The sequence below is a fragment of the Dreissena polymorpha genome, chromosome 3 (assembly GCF_020536995.1).
Source record: "Dreissena polymorpha isolate Duluth1 chromosome 3, UMN_Dpol_1.0, whole genome shotgun sequence".
Classification (NCBI taxonomy): Eukaryota; Metazoa; Mollusca; class Bivalvia; order Myida; family Dreissenidae; genus Dreissena; species Dreissena polymorpha.
In genome coordinates this window covers 45,045,766-45,066,298 of record NC_068357.1, presented here as the reverse complement: position 1 = coordinate 45,066,298, position 20,533 = coordinate 45,045,766, and the positions used below count along the sequence as shown (strand labels likewise).

The window sequence follows — 20,533 nt, the reverse complement described above, 5'->3', positions numbered from 1 at the left end:
TTTCATTAATAGATGCAAAGCTGTCTCTATAGAGGTCCAGAGGGCTGCGACAAATGTTGACAAGAAACAAGAATCGTCTGTGTTTGATATCCTGATGAAGGCATCACGCAGCTATACCAGTTTTCCAGAAGAACGGTATTAAATGTGTTTACTTTATATATCAATTTTTATAAATCCATATTTACCAAAGATAAATTAAGCAGAAATTTGAACTATAATTTGCAATCCAATTGACTAAAAGGTGTTGATAATTCCAAATGAAATTTAAAAGAGTTCTACTTTAATAATACATTTATAATTTGAAAGTTGTAGCTAGAGCCTGTGAGTGTGTTAGCACCTTTCATTTAAATATTCATCATTTCAAAGGTCTGCTGTAATTTGTCTTTTTAGTCCCCTACCAGTTTCACCGGAGGGGACATGTGGTTTGCGCTCTGTCTGTCTGTCTGTCACACTTTTCTGGATCCTGCGATATTTTTTCATGAAACTTGAAACATGGACAGATGGCAATATGGAGATTATGCACATCATTTCATTTTGTTCCTACGTCAATAATTCTGGTTGCTATGGCAACAAATAGACTAGAAAATAGCTACCGGTAGGGCACTTTTATTGCTTGGCAATAGTCTTGTTATAATAAATACTCCAATGGATCTTCTTTAAGAATATATTCACTCATTATTTCGACATGATATACATACACAGTTACACACTGCAATAATATTATAAATGTCACCGATGTTGAAATGGCTATATGGTCGTATTTTAAGTTATCAACTATTTATTGAATAATTACTTCCGACAAGGCGGAAAGGAGCATAGTAATGCAATATCGATACAATTCAGTATTATTTGATCTGTACTTTAAATAATTTATTTACAGAAAAACAACTAACAAGAAGGATGAGCTGTTTAACAATATTCTGCACTGGTTTCAAAAGAACAAGTGGGGGTTCACTTCACAGCAAGCGGGAAGTATGGGTAAACACGTAGTACAGACAATAACAGACGTCATGTGGTATCTTGATCCTTTTTGGATGAAATTTGAAGGAAGGGGAATCACTGCACCAACAGATATGAAACCTTTTATGGGATACAGGGACCTCAAATCACAAAAGAAGAAAATTCCAGAGGTATAAGAAATAAGTGATCACAGTTTTTTGTCCCCTACCGGTTTCACAGGAGGGGACAAATGGTTTGCGCTCTGTCAGTCAGTCTGTCACACTTGTCTGGATCCTGTGATAACTTGAAACGTTCTTCATATTTTCTCATGAAACTTGAAACATGGATAGATGGCAATATGGAGATTATGCACGTCATTTAATTTTGTTCCTACTACGTCAAGAATTTTGGTTGCTTTGGCAATAAACAGACTAGCTACCGGTAGCGGACTTTTATTGCTCGGCAATAGTCTTGTTATCCCCCGCCAGAGGCGAGGGGGTTATAGTATTAGCGTTGTCCCTCCGTCTGTCCTTCCATCTTTACGTCTGTCCGAGATATATCTTTACCTTCATCTCCATAATCAATCATCGGAATTCAACAACATTTTACAGAAGTGTTTCCTACCATAATGCGCCAATTTTTTTATATATTTGTTTCGATTCACAATGACAGACTGGCGGCAATTTTGTCTTTGAATTTTGCGTTTTTTTATCAGTCGTCAACTATATCTCCGTAACCAATCTACAGAATTCAACAAAATTTTACAAAAAAAATATTGTTATTTTCAAAATTAAACTGTGACTGAAATTAAATGTGTCTATACATCTGTATGTGATGTTCTCATTTAAGCGTATTTATTTAACATTGATTGTGAAACAAGTTCTTACAACTTGGATTAACCCATTACCAAACAATAATAGGATTTTACAGGTTTGCTGCAGACGACTCTAGAAATCATTGGGATAGACGGAGAAATTGCTCAGATTGAGCAATTTCTCCTTTTATCATAATGATTTCTACCCTACCAAATCAATGTTATCATTATGTTACAATTGTATTTGTTGTCTGCAACCTCTTTCAATTTGCGACAGACCAAAAGTTGTTGTTTGGTATAGGGTTAATCACTCTCAATTCTGCTTTTTGGATACATAACCAGTACTTGCACACAGGACAATAAAACTGAAGAGTCAATATGTTGATAATGATTATGATAAACCGTTTTTATAATTTATTTAAGTTGAAAACACTGAGTCAAAAGATGAATTTGCTCATTATGATCAAATTCACCTTTTGACGCAGTGTTTTCAAATGCCGTCTGCTGCAAAGGGGTCAGAAAGCGTTTGTATTAGGGAAAGGGTTAAAGGTTGTACATTTTATGAAATAATGAAAATAATATCTCTTTTAGGTGACTGCTGTTGAACTACAGGACACCTTAGAAAAACTGTCCGAAATAATGATGCTGCCATGGATAACAAGTGATAGTAATGGAAAGCTGAGGGACAGCATTGAAAGTCTGCTCAAAGGCATGCAGAAGTATGTGTCTTTCTTAAATGGCATGAAATCTCGAACAAAGGCAAATCAAAATAAAGCAGAACCCGTCAGAAATCTTCAAGACAATTGGTTGTTGAATACCATAGAAAGAGAAACTGGTGTTGTCAAATCTGAATATAGTGCTATAGACCAGGCACTAAATGAGTCAGAAGATTATCGAATTATAGACCTTATAAACTTTGAACCTAGAGGAAAAGAAGATAGAAGGAAGTGGTTAAAATATCTATCTGTTTCTTGTTGTATAAATATTTACACATACAAATACGGGAACAATCTTGGAAACATGAACATAGCGTGGAAACTACCAGCAAAACAATCGGAAAGAAACCCAGCCGAAGTTGCAAGAAACATAAACCTTTTGAAGAAAGATATCATGACTTTCGCAACAAGGCGTATGATGAAGGAATTCATTGACATGTACTCCAAGGCCAATGTTCAGTCTGTAGTTCTTAGAAATATGTACCATTTTCTAACAGATTTTGAGTATACCCCGCATACCGAGGATCAGTCAGAAGTAGACGACAGATTCATGAAATTCTTAGTGGAGGCAGAGGACTGCGAGTTAATTTATGATTTACGCAAGGACAACGGACGTCCAAATGATCCGAAGTTTGAACCTTTTTGGGAGGCTTTACAGAAACTCATCAATGAAACATCTGCAGTTCATGAAAGGAGGCATAATGAACACCAATACATGCCCTTGGCTCTTTCTGTGGAGGACCTTCGTGACCAGGTGTTAGAGAGACTGCCCAGTGGTACACCAGCTCCATCAGTATCATGGATTCGCTTAAACTTCCAACCAAGAAACCCCTATAACCAAAATGCTGAAAACTATACGGGAAAGTTTCAACTGCGTTACACAGTTCAACAGCGCCTACTTCGTGTCCAGCATGCTGATGCTGATAGCTTTTATAATGGATCGGTTCATGTGACAATCAAAGATAAAGTCTTTCAGCCATCATCACCTTTGCGGCACAGTGCCGAAACTGTCAAGATCCTCAGAACCTTTCATAGTGAAAATGACGTTAGTCTTGCGGCTCCAATTTTGGTTGAGAAATGCTTCAGAGAAGAACCCATCACTCAAGAAAGCATATATAGAGTCCATGGATAAACCAGTAACAATTGTGAAAGACAGATTCAAAAACTGAAGTGGAAAGGTGCAAACCTTCACCTAAATGAGGCAGCTTCGACCGACGAAATGGAGGATATTGGTAGGCTAATTGAAGTTATCGACCCAGAAGTTACCATTGACAACCAAAAAACTTGGAATTCTCTACAGCTGCAATCGTTCTTGAACAATCACACTCAGAAACGTCATTATATGTTTCAGGTAAATATTTTGACAACTATGTTTTAATAATGTTTTTATGCCCCCGGATTGAATGATCGGGGGTATATTGTTTTTGGCCTGTCTGTCTGTCATTGTATGTGTGTGTCTGTCTGTCATTGTATGTGTGTGTCCCAAAACTTTAACCTTGATCATAACTTTTGCAATATTGAAGGTCAAGATCAAAGGTCAAATGCCTACTGGGGGCATAGTATTTCACAAACACATATTGTTATGATAAATTCTGTTTCAGTTGAATAGGGTGTGATATACATATTGTTCTTGTTCAGGTTCCGCTATTGTAACAGTGCAGTATGTAATAATTTTTAAGATTTTGTCGTATTGTGGACATTGACTATACCAGAGAATCCAATTTAAAAAAAGCAATATTAAATTGTGATGTTTTCTTCAGATAAAAGTGTTAAGTTTATCGATCAACCAGGTCAAGGTCAAGACAAGTAATTTGCATTTTTCAACTTTTTAAGCAATTGTGTATGCTCGACAAATTTAACCCTTTACCAAACGACATATTTTGGACTGGTCCAAATTGAAAAAGGTCACAGACGACAGTTAAAATATTAATAGAATATGAAGTTTTTCATTTAGTAGGGTAGAAATCATTGCAATAAAAGGAGAAATTGCTCATCATGAGCAATTTCTACTTTTATCAAAATGATTTCCAGAGTCGTCTGCAACAACCCGTAAAATCCCGTTATTGTTTGGTATTTAAAAGGGTTAAATATGGTATTTTATCAGATCAAGAAGTGTACATCAGACGAGTGTGCATACTGTGTGATCAATCCTCCTAGACTACCAGAAGACATCTTCCAGTCTCTTCACTTTGTTCCTGACCCAGTGATGAGGGGCGGGCAATATGTAGTGTTTGATGACATATATGGAACAGAGACTGATGATTCTGCAAGGCCTGGTCTGCAGAATGTTCAGCCAACATCTGAGAGGGATAAGGAATTTAAAAAAATTCTGGTAGCAAGTATGTCTCTATATTTTTCTTCATTTTAATAAAGTATTAAGCAGTCTAAAATTATATGGCAATAGAAGTAAGGCTTTTTTTATATCAATTGAGAAATAGTTCTACTTAACCCATTTATACCAAACAGTAACAAGATATTACAGGTTTGTTGCAGACGACTCTTAAAATCATTGGGATATAAGTAGAAATTGCTCATCTTGAGCAATTACTCCTTTTATCACAATGACTTCTAATCTACTATTAAAGCAACTTTTAAAATGCTATTACAATTGTAATTGTAATTAATGTCTGCACCCTCAGTCATTTTGGGACAGTCCAAAAGTTGTTGTTGGTAAAGGGTTTAACCCGTGCCAGTGGTGTTACACCTTTTATGACCAAAACAAACCAAGCCTGTTACAATTTGGTTGCATTCTGTGCTATAAAGGATCGGTCTCAACAGAAGTCCTTACAAAATGCTTGTATTGGGACCATGACAAGTGTGTTATTTAATTTAGTGTTGTAATAGCTTAAATTTGGTACTTGGGGATCATTGTTTTCAACAAAAATATTAAAAATAGTTATATATTGAATCTGGTGCCAAGGGTAATGGTGGCAATGATTATATTCATTCGTTGCAACAAATGTTTTATTTCATTTTCAAACATTCTACTTTGTGTCTTTGTTTTAATATGTTTAATGTGCTGCAGCGCTCAACATTAACCTTAAAACCAACTTGCCCTGCCGGACAAGTACATAGAAAATGTACTTGCCCTGAATGTAAAGCAGTCATAAATTTGTTATGAAGTTATTTGCCCGAACCCAACTTTTACTTGCCAGGGGCAATAGGACAACTGTTAATGTTGAGCCCTGTGCTGCCAATGAAAACAGTACATTTTTTCATTTTGCTTTTTAGCTAAAGTGAGAGCATTTATCACATGTCGAGAGTGCGGAAAACGGAGATTGGTTTATAGCGCAGCAAAACTGACAACTCCTGAACTGAGATCTGTCACCCGAGTAGAGGAAGAGCTGGTGTACATCTGTGGAAACCCCCTGTTCTATGCAGGGATTCATAGGGATCGCATGATTGTCAAGGAGGGGCTGTCGTGTAGTTCAGATATGGAGTCATCCTATTATGCAGGTTTTCAAGCTTTATTTAACTCTTTACCAAACGACAAATTTTAGACTTTTCCAAATTGAAAGATGTTGCAGACAAAAAATAATGTAATAGAATATTAAGAAATTGACATGGACAGGTAGAAATCATTGTGATAAAATGAGCAATTTCTCCTTATATCTCAATGATTTCTAGAGTCGTCCGCAACAAACCCGTAAAATCTTGTTACTGTTTGGTAATGGGTTAAATATTGAATATATTGTTTCATTAATTGTTGACCCTCAAGAATGCACAGCAGACATCAAAATGTCTATATTCTGAATGTATGAAGTTTGCAAAGTTGACAGTTTCTGGTCTTTCAGCATCACAAAGTAAATTCAATAAATTTAATAATATGGTAGTAGTTCGTCTTATCTTTGGTGCAATATATATTAAATAAAATCTGAAAAGTAGATCCTTTGGAAATACATACTGAAAAAATGGGTCATTTGGAAGCACAAATTGCAACCAAGAAAATAAAAGCAGACCCGGTTTGATTGTGGTTATAGTGAAATATGCTAGAAGGCAGACCTGGGGCCTTATAATTCTAACAAAATGAAAATATTTTGACAGATAAAACTTGTATCATTGGCATATATTTCAGGTAAAACGGTGATATTTGATGATGTATGTTTTTATTGTGGCGATTCGGAAGTACTGGACACTGATGAAGTGAAAAGATTAAAAGAAGAATTCGGGATAGTAAGACCAATCTGCAAACCTTGCAAAGAAATTAAACCGATAAAAACTAGAAATGCGAAGAAAGTGAAGAAACAAAAATAGTGACTGTTCTGTTCCTCCAAAAGTGACCATGACTCGGATTAAGTGTTCCTCTGGGATATAATAGTTTGTCTTGTCAGAAACATACATATGGTGTTATACTGTTAAGGGTTCCTCCGTAATATATTAAACAGTCTAGTCAGAAACATACATAATTATGGTGTTATACTGTTGTGTTTATGTATATGACATTTTAGGTTCTAGTCAATTTGAAAGTTTAAAGTTGTCTTGTGTTGGACTCTTTTTTCATGAATATTTATACTACCGGTAGTATTAACCCTTTACCAAACGACAAATTTTGGACTGTCCTAAATTGAAAGAAGTTGCAGACGACAAATATAATTGAAATAGAATATGAAGAAATTGATTTGGTAAGGTAGAAATCATTGTGATAAAAGGAGATATTGCTCAACTTGAGCAATTTCTCCTATTATCTTAATGATTTCTAGAGTCGTCTGCAACAAACCCGTAAAATTTGGTTACTGTTTGGTAATGGGTTAAACATAGATTTTTACTCAAGAAAGGTTTTTGAAGCAGGACATTAAACAATAAAACAATAAAGTGCTAGATTACACTTTATTTGATATAAAATACACACTGAGTGATTTCTTTTAATAATGTTTTAATGTACATTTTTTTTTCAATAGCAGACAATGAAGACATTCCACAAGAATTTAGATTAAAAAGAAATGCTCTTGAAAAATGCATTAATAACACTAGTTCTATTGCTTCTAGTGACTAACTGTTTTCATATTATATGTAAAATAAGATATATAGTACAAAAGTAACATAAAAAGTTGGTTTATAAAAATAAAAAAAAAATGACAAGTTAAAACTTTTATTTTTATTTTTTTTGTCGACTCTGTGATTTTTGTTCTTTTATTTTTATTTTTATTTCGACTCCCCGACCCTACATTTAAAAAAAAATCCCGTAAATCAATTAATAAAACAATGTTGGCCTTACATAACATCGACTCAATAGTTAATTGATTTGAGTAAAAGTTGACATTACATTAAATATTAGTACATTAAAGTATTAAATATAAAGAAGTGAAAGCATTAACTATATATTAGGTCTTAATAATTCAAATGCAGAAAGTAGTAAGGAGTTAAGCAATATGTGCACTCTATATCTGTATGTGAAAATATTCGTAAACAAAAGTATATTAGAAATCGGATGGCTCGAACTTTTGTTGCCGGTCCCGACGAGTTCGAGCCATCGTGTTTCGACTGTATATATGCACTGATTATACACAGTGTGTTCAAACAAACTGTATCTTACATCAATTTATTGTGTTTGCTTTGTAATTTCATGTTAATCCAACTAAAGCAACTAAGTGGTTGTTTGATCTTCAAAACACACGTGTCTACTCGGTTATGACATTTGGATGTGTTTTTCCAAGTCGGCTTATATAATGTAACTTCACCTTTGCAAAGGTAAATGAGTAATAAAGGGAGATTCATTGAACAATGCTATACGTCTGAAGTGTTATTGATAAGTGGGTATATGCATCAACACATGTGTACGTGAAATGGACCATATTTAACAGCGTATTGCCCTCACAGCTCAGGTTGAGGTTTAAATATGTTTATGTCACAAATGTACGTGTTTATATTGCATGTGGTCTTGATTGGAAAAGTTGTGAATGGATATGTACAGTTATATACCACACAAATATTCTTACTAAAGTTAAAACACACCATTAAACAATAAAACTATATCGTTATATAATATTTAACAAGCTAATTTGCGTGTGAATATATATATACTGTATCAAGTATAAATGAATTATCTATTTGTTTGAATGTTTTCTTAAAGATGAACTGTTTTATGATATATTGTTTTCACCAATCCCTGTCTTCGGTCGCTGATCAATATTGCCAATATACCTTTAGTCGGAACCAATGATATTAATCAAACGATGTGATATTCAGTACAATAATTAAAACAACAAATAATAAATTGGGTATGCGTGGTGAATACAACAGTAAGCATAAATCATACACAGTTAATTATACTTTGAATGTCAAATCTGATTAACTAAAGATGCATTCAATTTGCCTTTATGGAAAGGTAAGTAAAACTGATCATGGCCCTAAATGATTGTTCAGCACAATATATTTGGGTTAAAAACAACTTAAATAACCAAAATAAATACATCGGATAATGTATGAAGAATAACAAAGCACAGTTGATTAAACAGATACTTTTGCTTTATTCGCTTTATCAATTTACAACAGAACGTGAATATGGTATTCGAAGCATACAAAACTTAATAGTTTTAACCATGATGCACTTAGGTATATATCATCAAACATGTTTAATATATCGACTAATATAACATGCACACTATAAATTTCATTAACATAATTGTCTGCGATCGATATCCATGTATCAATAGCATAGAGTGCCTAAATAGGAATATCACATCAGGAATTACAGTGTTTATATTACAAAACGCGCAAAATCTGTTAATTAAAATTGCGGTAACTACTTTTGAAAAAGCAAATTACAAAAGTAATCCATCTTTTTGTATTTACATCCATAACAGCCGATATTATTGTTAATGAATTAAATGCTATTTTATTTGAAATAAAACCTCACATATTGTGCCAGTTGTTTGATATCAATGTGGGTTTTATATTAAATTAAGCTTCACAAGTATGGGGTTTTACTAAGTCGGATGATATTGAACGCATACATTTTTTTAAGCGATTTCTACTTGCTTAAATGCATCCGTGTTATGTTGTTGTCTTTGGAGAATAAGATAGATACCCATTTTATGTCAACAGATCTGTGAACATGCTAAAATATTCGTTTAAAATGTTAAACTATACACCTATTATAATTCGAACTGTCTACAAGCAAACCTTTAACGATAGTTATAACGATTACATGCATACTAACTAGAGTTTTAATGCCAAGAACATTTTATGGGGTTTGTTTTGTTTATGAACATCCGTTGAGAATCCTGAATCCTGACTCTAAAATATGCTCAGAACAACATTTCATGAAACAAAAACACGTTATTAATTCACCGATTTAAGACAAAATAATTTTTTTTACCGTATATTGTTAACTAACCCATATATGTATAAATGCTACAAGTTACACATTGTATGTAGCAAATCCTTACTTACAAATTAATGTAAATACATCAAAAAAACTTTCCACATAAGAAATATGATAAGAAATATACTCCTTTATACTATTGTTTTATGAATTTCAATACCGCTTCGATAAAACGTACGTGTCATTGCCGGCGATTGTGCTGATTGGAATATATATTATAATATGATGTCCTATATCGGTAAGTTGTACTACCTATTTACGTGACATAAATGTGTGTGAAATGTTAATTAAGAAGACGACGTCCTACTGCATTAGTCTGAATACAATTTATGTCTGTCTTTCTGCCTGGTTGGGGTGAGTATAAATGATTGGAAGTGCTTGTCTGTGCGACTGTCTTCAATATATAACACTCTTGATATTGTTCACGTAGCCATACAATTTAAATATAGTCATATATGTCCGGATTGAATCCTGTCCAGATTTGAATATCTACATAGTTCGTTGACTAAATGTACACCTATGTTCATGAGTTTCAGTTCGGGTCAGATTGGGTCAGCTTATGAAAATATTTGTGGTGCTGCCTTTAGCTTTTCTTATCATCTAAAAACACAGATATGTCAGCCCTTCGTATGTTGCTGCTGGCGATTTTGCTTTAAAAAAACAGAATACCTGCTGGTACGTCCTTGGTAAATCATGATGTCACGGATACTTTGTTGACGAGAAGATGTTATAAAGGAATGCATGTTAACTAAAGAAGTCAATTTATGTAAAATTAAATATCACAATATAAGCAAGACATTTCAACTTACTAAGTTTTGAATTCTATTTCGCATACGATACCCGCGCTTGTTGGTATTTCACATTCAAATAAAATACATTCTAAAATAAATGTTTTGTTTCATGAATATCATTTGTAATTAAGTCTCAATCAATGATCTGATACACTTAATCAGGTTTATATTTGAAACAGGTTTAAATAGAAAAAAAATCTGGTTTGAATTGATGGCCTTAAGTAAATCTTCCTAAAGATGTTTTCAATTGAACGGCATGATAATACTCTTTGATTAGTGTCAACAGTCCATACAAATACATGATTTGCAATTGCACATTAATAACTTACCTCTTTAGATCAGAGAGCAGTGATGTGGTTTTGACGATTCGGTGGGGTATTAAGATTCCTTTTTAAAAGAAAATACGTGTTCAGTAAACAATCTGATGCAATCAACGATCGGTTTACTTAAATAGAGTAATAAAATAGTAGTTTTTGCAGTTTCCATTACTGTTTATTGCATTGTCCATTATCGTAGTAGCTGTATTGTAACAATGAGCGTGATTTGATATAAGATAATTATCTGACCAAATATTCTTCTTCTATTGATTATCTTTAATGTTTTTGTAATCAGATGTTTTCACATATATACATCCTCGTACATTTTTGATGTGTTTGTACTTAAAGATTTAATCATAAATTATTGCCAATCAGTGTGAGAACAGCATTTGTTATTTTATATCTTATTACTTTTTTGTATCAAAACCTACGAAGTAAATTCACTAATTTTCACTCAAAGTATGGAGATTTAATTTCAAAATATAATGTTTCTTTAAAATGGCATTTAACTAATGAAATTTCCCACCCATCATTTTATGGAGATGTTTTGATGCGTGTTCGCAAATTAAAATATCTTAAAAATGTTTAGAATAAACTGTTCAATTTAATTAACTCATTTTTATTAAAAGGATATGATGTTTACGTACTTAAACACACATGCTTTTTGGTTTTCGATTCTCTATATTTTTCTTTTCTTAAAATAATTTGGAATTATTAATGGAATTACCATTTTATATGTTTTATTCTTAAATATTCAATCACCTAAGCTGGTTTGATATGTAATTCGATTTTACAATACTGCCCCTTTAATATTTTTATTTTTTATTTTACAGTACTGCGCCTTTAATTATATTGGATTGTTTTTCACGTCATCGTGTAATCGCTTCTCAATTGCGTCATGCGAGACTCTTTCACTAATATAGGCTACATTGATATTTTTTACGTCATCGCTTCTATATTGCTTCATTTGACACACGTTCACTGTTTTATGCTACAAGCATAGGTCATCGGATTAAAAGCGTTACATTTTATTAATATTTTCTCTCTGACGGTTTTTCTTGTCTGATTTTTTTTTAAATTTGTTAGCGGTCACATGAACAACCAAGCTATGTAATATGTATCTTTTGCACCCAGTATTGCTGCTTCTTCTTGTATTTGCGCGATGATGATCTGCAATATAAACTTAATGGTGCTATATTCTTAAATCTTTTTTCCAAAATAAAGGGATGTAGTTGACACTCGTTCGTAGTTTTATTTCATCGTTCCTCAGAACGTTGTAACTCTGTTGCTCTGGTCTCTTTCCTACCATTGAGTAATTAAATGGTAATTGCAGTGAATGCGTTTTAATTCCATTGTTTTATTGTTTTATTTGAGTCGCAATGCTATGAGGTTAACTTTTATTTACACTTATACGTATCATGAATATTGCTGGACCAAGTGTACGGTTGAACGCTCTAAAACCGGTTTAAACCGCTATGCTTTGCATTGACCGTTCCAAAGCGGTGACCCCAGCTTTATTCTTATATTTGTGTATGTTGTTTTGTATTGTGCTGTTTTCTACTGTTTTCGGCAATTGGTCACTTGCCTTAATTAAAGGACCAACTAATTGTATATAATAAGAATGCAGTACCACTCCAGCAGCTGGAGTTGCACCTCTGTATATATTTTTATTTTACAATACCACATGGCAGAGCTGAGTATGTCGTCTGTAATCGGCCCGCTGCCGACATAACTTCCCGACGGCTATTATGCGGCTGAGGTCGATTATAGACATCCGCCCAGCTGTGCCGTGTGTTATCGTTTATAATACATATCATACTATTGTTTTCCTTTTCTCAAATAAATAACATAACCAGCTTTTTGTACTTTTATTTTCATTCAATTGATTACGCAATTTATGGCGTATCTCATTTGACGTATTTTCTGTGACGAAACACACCATTTTAAGTTAGACTCTATGGATTTTAGGGATAACAATTCGGACGTGGAGGGCTTTTAATTGAACAGTTCAATTTTTAGAATCGAACAAATCCAAAACGTATTTCGGAGCGTGTATTTGTCAAGCATCATTGGACGCTTCGATGTACTTTTAATAGTATACGCATCGGGTTAAAGTTGTCATCGATGTACGTGTAGCCCTTTCGATAAATTTTGCTGTTTGATGAATCCTAAAGCTCTAATAGGGCATTTAAAGGCATCAATCTAATGAACAATAGAGTTTCAATCGATATTTGTATTACCAAAAATGTGTTCTACGAGTCATGATAGTTATGTTCGATTCATTCCTTGAGTTGTGGCTTAATTTATTGATCGCCTTTGGCTTATACTGAATGCGGACGCCATTTTGTTAAGTTGAAACCGCGTGATCCGATTCTTGTCAGATAGGAAAAATCAGCAGGGCTAAGCGGGCCGATATCATTTATATTGGCCCGCTTGATACGAATGACGGCTGCTCGCAAAGTCATTTTGTTACTATGTATAATAACGATATTAATATATGTTGGCAGTTAAAGAGAGCTCGCAAATGAGACAGTTCCGTCTTACATCTGTATTGATCCTCAGTTAACACTACTTTGACTTTATGTTTCATCTTGGAATTCCACTATCTTTGTTGCGCTCGTAATTATTGCCTTTTTTCTTTAAAAAGCATGTGTCAGTCGTCTATATTACAGTCACGACATAAAGCAAAGTTTGTCTTAATGAAATGATTTTATTTTCACTATATGCAAATAGGACAATTAGCAGATATACAAATTCATGTCACACGCTTGATTATTTTTTGTTGCGATTTTGATGGAAAATTATCAATTCATGAACATATATTAGACCATTTTAATCAGTATTGTTGTTTTGCCTTTAAACATACCATTTATAGATTTTGTTGTGTATCTGCAATTTGTTTTAACTCTGAACTCTTTACATACAATTCAATGATGTATTACCAAAATTTAAAGAACAACCATTTAGAAAATCTACTACCTATTCTGTACGAAAAGGGTGCATGCAGTAACCTAAATAATTACAATTATCCGTTAGGTATACTACAGGCGGTGTCTTTATTAATACGTAACATTATTTGTTTTATCTAAAAAACATATGTCAGTGTGTAATGGAAAAGCAGAACCTTTCACGAGAGGACATAACGGATTAGTTAATATTTTCATTTGCGTTATTAAATAAAATACAATAAATTGTGGGTATGCATCAATACTTCATATGCGACCAGGTCAAAAAGCAGACTTTTAATATAATATGTATTTTACGCACAACCTGACACAACTATATTTCTTATTTCATCAAATTTCCCATAAGTTCATGCGTATATGTAAAGTACAAACAGTTTTTGAATGTAATATGTGCACCTTATCAATGCGGATAAACCCAGAAGCAAATGTTCATAAACGTTTTATAAGCGAAGCTGAAACGGATCATACCAGAGCTTAAACTTTGCAAATGCAGAAGGAACCGACAGTTCCTGATGAAAATATCAACAAAACAATATTCGGATGCCAAATACTTGTTCCATAACATTTTTTATTTAAGTTACTTGTATCCACAGAAATGCAATATGAAATTAAAAGATGTTTCGAGAATGAACGAAAAAGCCCACATGCTATGGAAGAATTTGGTGTCGTTCACAATCATTCTTAACCCCCATTTTATCAGCAAAACGGTGTGGTATAAACACACGAACAATCAGTGCGTGATTTTCGAACACATGTTTTCAAAATTATATATATTTAATGTGTTCTGAGTATGAAATGCTGATTAACTTCATGTGCACTATATAACGAATAACTGAAATGGATGGGTTATAATTTGCAAAGTATTTGTTAAATACAAAGGTTATAGTGTATTCCTTTAAACTTCTATATGCTGATATCGTTGGGTCTAATCGACCTCTGATCGCTAGAATGATTATGCTTAAAACCTTGTTGGACCAACACTAACGGGATTTAAACTAATGAAATAATAATTATCAGTTGACCGGACCGGATCAGTTCATTAAACACAATAACTGGTAGACAAATTACCGTATAATCCCTTAAGCAATTGTTATATATCTTACACATGCTGGGCAATTTATTCTAGCTTACTGCTATCAAGGAGATCAAACAATTGTATAATGAGCTGAGGCCATGAGATACACACAAGATGAATAAACGAGATTTCATGACTGTTGTTATTGAACGTATCCGTGTAATAATTAAACAAACATAATTCGATCATAACCATTGTATTTGAACCCTCGACAATAGATTTAATGATAATTTATAACTAAGGCCCAAATGCATTTACAAGATCAATATGAAGTTCAAATTTTTCTTATTGCTTTCTTAACATCGATAAATCAATACATATCGCGTATGTGGTTTAGCTTTTTTTAATATGCTCATGTCATTTTGCCGTCACTGTATTGGTAATGTAAATGTGTCATTTAATGTTTGATATGAATCATATATTGTTCACGCGACGAGTGATCAATCACAATGTGTTTTTGTCAGCGCACCTAACACATGTTCGTTTATATGATACATTTAAAAATAATTCATTACATACGAATAAATGGATGTTGTGAATTGGCGAAGTATTAATTTACAATATACGTGATAGAAGTGCAATCAGCGTCGCTGTATATCGGTTTTTCTGTACGTTTTTTATTTTGTTATTTTAATGTAACTCTCACTACTAATTCATTTAGAAATATTTAATTTAAAATATTGATAAAGTGTCTTGGTTGTGTTTTTTGAGACCTTATCAAAGATTATTAAAAGCTCGACTGTCATTTCGTTCTCATATGTGATTAATACAAAGATACGTATCGTTTGCGAAACTCATAAATGTTCAATCTAAGGAGAACACATTTGTTCTTACACACTAACCAATCTATTATAAATATAGTTGTTGATTTTCGAAAGCTCTCTTCACACAACCGTACAATTACACAGTTCTTCAATGTCATTGTTTGTTATATGTAGTTTTGTGTCCTATGTGTGAGTTGCCTTTACTGTACGAGAAATACACGCCCACTGTGCAATTCAATGTTTGCACTTCGGTCATCGAAGATAAACGAGCAATAAACAATAAAGGTGCTGTTTGATATTAGATCCCGATTAGATTATGAGTTTGTTATATGTCTCTATCAATAGATTGCCATTATCGAATTTGTGTCGCATACGTAGGAATATATGCATGCCTCAGTGGAAATTTGTTGGTAAATCATTCAAAAGACCTGCAGTTTTCCAAGAAACTAAAGCTGCTCGGATTCCATATGTTAGTTACATTGAGTCCGGTTATATACATGAAGCATCAGTATGGCAGAGGGGTCAATAGCAGCGTCTGCTAGGATTCCGATACTTGCCAACGATACTAGGATTAATACTTGCCAACGTTCAATGTAGATCTCACTTTGAGAGTAAAATACTTGATAATACTGTATACAATTAAGAATCAAGCCCTTGATCACTGTCACTTTTCAGTTGAGTCAATACATAATTAGTTTTGCAAATAGGTCATTAAAACTAACTGACGGCAACAAACGCTGCACTACTGATACCATTTAAAGAGTAACACTATTATAATATGTGCAATACTGAATATGCGTAAATATATCAGTAACGGCGCTTGTTCAGTATGTTTCGAAAAATTAGAATTGATATAGTATGTCAAACAAGAAAAGTGGAGTCTTTCAAATATGAAAGTTTTTAAGAGTACATTTTATGTATATATGAACCTGTTTTCACATGGAATGCACAGTTTATATTCATTATTTTTACTAAACTACGAAATGTATAACTGAGTTTGTCAATGTCCGTGAATATCATAAGTCATGGCAATATCAGTTGACAGACCATTTTATGGAAAGAAAATTTAATCCAACATTAATTAAAAGAGACGTTTACATTTCTTCGTCTCTTAGATAACTATCATCCATTATATCTCGGAGAATTAAATGAAAAGGTGCTTAAAATATACTATTTTTTAGACTAGGCAACAAAGATAGATAACAAACGAATTTCTGCCCCTTTCGTTAAAAAAAGATTATCGTTGGTACAATTTTTTGGATTGGTTGAATTGTTTATTTTCTGTATATCCATATATTATGCGAACTGTGTGTCTACTCATCATTCAATTCAACGTTTATTATACATTGGTATCTTGTTAAAAGAGGTTTAGTAGTGCATTAAACATTTTTATCGAACTGCAAATTATATACTATCTGCAAGTATTTGTTTCTTTCAGCACATTCTGATCTTCAACATTGAATTTATCGAATTAATACATTGATGTCTATCTTAAAGACAATAACAGAAGAAACGGAACACAAGTCTCCCGATATTACTAGTAATTCCAGAAAACAATATTTTTATTATAATATTGAATTTGTACCAAACATTCTATTTTTTGATATTTTATTTTCATAATTCAGTGTCTACTAAAATACAATAGTTGTATATGTGACAAAGAAATGATGATACTCTTATAAAAGTATCGGACATGAAATTCGTGTTACCTTTTCTGTCATTTCATTTGTAAAAAAATACTATAAAAGTCACGTCTACTACATCATAACATTTTAAAATTTTGGTCTTACAAATGATATCGATTGCGATGTTTTTTTTTCACCGTATTAAGCTCCTCTGATTATGTATTTGACTACTGTTTGGTATGGTGTTGATAAATATGCTTTATGAGCTCTTGTCAACATATTTCAACTGTGTATGTACAGGTTTTTTATAATAAATAATGACGACGATTCTCTAAGTATATTACTTAATTATTATTATTTAAAAATTTAGAAATGTATACCAACTACATAGGTTACGTAGATGATATCAACCTTTAAAGTAATGCAATTTAAAGAAGACACCAAGGCCGAGATAGTGTTCTGGAATGGCGGATAACATCAACCAACTAATTTGTATACAGCTTAAAAATGACGAGGCTAAATATATTGTTGTTATGGTTGTTTGGTGTGTGGTTTTATATAAATTCCCTAGATGTACTGCTTCTCATTACACGCTCGGTATAACATTTGAGATCCAGCTGGATGCCATTAAGAAACGTCTGTGCTCTTCGCAACTTCTATAAACAAAGGACACAAGTAAGACAGTAAAAGTATTCGGCAGTGTCTGATGTCCAATAATTAACTTATTTCCTTTAAATCTGAACATACGGAAAAACACATTTGTAAAAACGTATGCGTATGCATGAGTTCATATATTTATATATTTTTCCTAATGTTGCATAAACAACGGTGAATAATATTTAATCATTAATTTATATAATATATGTTTAACCAATTGCATACATATGTGCAATAAACCAAAACAACAAGCAATCGATACATAGGTTTATTACCAAAACGTAGTGATTTGTATGAGGTTCCAAATATTACAGCTCTAGACCGTTTGGTTTCAGAAAATATTTCTATACAATTGTACATACATGTTGATTGGCACCTACCCCCGGATACATGGGTCAAGGATGCAGCGTGGAACGGTGCTTTACATCAAAAGTGTTATTGTTTTGTGGGAATATGCATAAACAAATATGTGTACGATTTGTAAATTAATTAAAACAATAAGTGCAGTGCTGTTTAGACGCATTTGATTTAAAAGTATGTAATGTTAGGTATGTACATGTTGATATAGCCCGTGATTATAAAATGCATGCAACAAGTTGTGAAGAATTGTGTTCAGTAATATAATAAACTTAAGTTGTCATACATTTATAAATAATAAAATCATTGTGTAATACAAGAGTTTGCATGTATACTAACACTTATTATTTTTAATTATGAATTGAGCATTTATTTTGCATCCTTTTATTCACTAATCATTCTTCTTAATATGTGTATGCCATCATGTATACACGTTTTATCAATACGAGCAACATGTTCAAAGTTCAAAACTTTTCCAATACGACGTTCTGTGTAAGGCGCATATATATAAACACCAATCACTGTGGGCATACATGTCCCCGATGATTGCAGTAAATGCTGCCATAAGCAGTGAAAATAACAATGCCATGGTTGTCTTTTATTAAATGCACAATATCTTTCGAGTGTAATTATCATTCAGCATTTTTCAGCGAATTTATTACCAAATTTTTATTAAATATTATATTTTATTATTCGCATATAGTTTGTTATATGTATACTTATTGATGAATGTCATGATCAAAACATGTTTTCTGGTTTATTCTATCATGTGTTTTACATTAATAACCCAAAATGTTTTTTATCAAAGAAATACATACTCGAAGAAATGTTTTTATATCAAAAGTATGGTCAACTTGTGTAAGATAAACTTCGTTTCGCTTTTGGGTTATCTTTCTTTATTTCATAGACTGGGATGTCAACATTGGGCTAAACAACCACAATATAAGGTTCATTTTTTCATCGATCGGCAATCTTCTGTATCCCACGCAACGTAACATTTCGTACTAAAACTAAGTCGCCAAGGACTAGTTTTGCTGCGCGTATCTTCCAATAATACTTCCGTTTCTTTATTTCTGCCGTTTTAGACGTAATTTCTTTTGCCTTCCGATATGAAGTTGTTAGACATTGACGTAATTTACGTGTATATTCATTTGCATATCTGGCATTGATATCGTCGCAATGGAGACACAAAAGAGCGTCAATGGCGAGTCTTGGATGACGACCGGAAATATGGTGAATAGCCGGTACTGTCATGTATAGTGGCGTTGTAAGCGTGTACCATTGGTCCCACATAATCTTTCCAATTACTCGTTTTGTCTTCTTCCAACGTACTCAACATCTTTAAGAGTGTTTGGTTAAATGTTTCAACCATACCGTTTCCCGTAGCATGATATGGTGTGGTGCATGACTGTTTTTTTCCTCCTAAATGCCACGTTTCCGATATTAAATTTGACATAAAGTTAGCTCCCCTATCGCTGTGAATGGATTCCGGAAATCCATAACGAACTATGAATATATCAAGCAATACACGCGCTGTTGTCTTTGCTGTTTGATTGGTAGTATGATATGCATGTGCATATCTTCTAAAATGGTCCATAATCACCAGAATGTGCTAAAATCAACCCTTAGAGCGTTCTTGACTGAGGTAGTCTAAACAGATCATTTCCATCGGAGCAGATGTCGTTATATATACTTGGAATGCTGATTAAGAAATCGCTTTACGCCTGATACATCTATCACAAGCTGCAACCTTGTCACGGATAAAGCTTTCCATTCCAGGCCAATAAAACCTTTGTTTGAACAGGGATGTTGTTCGGTCTCTACCTTGGTGCCCTAGATCGTCATGAAGTGCGCGTAATACTTCATCTCTCAGCGCTTCTGGTAGCATGAGCTTCTTTTAAGACTGATTTCCGAACATGGAGTCTCGGTATAATAGCCCTTGATGTAGTTCCAGTTGATTCGAATCTCTGTTATAATTAGCAACAGCTGAAGAAGGGCCCGAGGCCCGCAAAGCTTTGGAACTTAATGCATACGATTGCATCACTTCTTCGGGAATTATAGTGGAACAGTCCACTTCTGACAATCTTTCAGGGTTGACTGTACTTAAACAAATCGGAGTATCTTCAAAGCTTGCATTCACATAAGAAGATAAAGCAGTGATGGTGTCGTGGTCAACCGTAAGACGACT

At 33.3% G+C, this 20,533-nt stretch overlaps 1 protein-coding gene across 1 annotated transcript; it reads left to right on the top strand.

Moving 5' to 3' along the window:
* The first annotated feature begins 3,660 nt into the window (after positions 1 to 3,660).
* Positions 3,661 to 7,306, top strand: LOC127874664 (uncharacterized). The gene is made up of 4 exons (XM_052419135.1): positions 3,661 to 3,820; positions 4,574 to 4,808; positions 5,701 to 5,925; positions 6,545 to 7,306. Exons 1-4 carry the CDS (start codon positions 3,689 to 3,691, stop codon positions 6,721 to 6,723), a joined length of 771 nt encoding a protein of 256 aa, XP_052275095.1. The 5' UTR covers positions 3,661 to 3,688; the 3' UTR covers positions 6,724 to 7,306.
* The last annotated feature ends 13,227 nt before the right edge of the window (positions 7,307 to 20,533 follow it).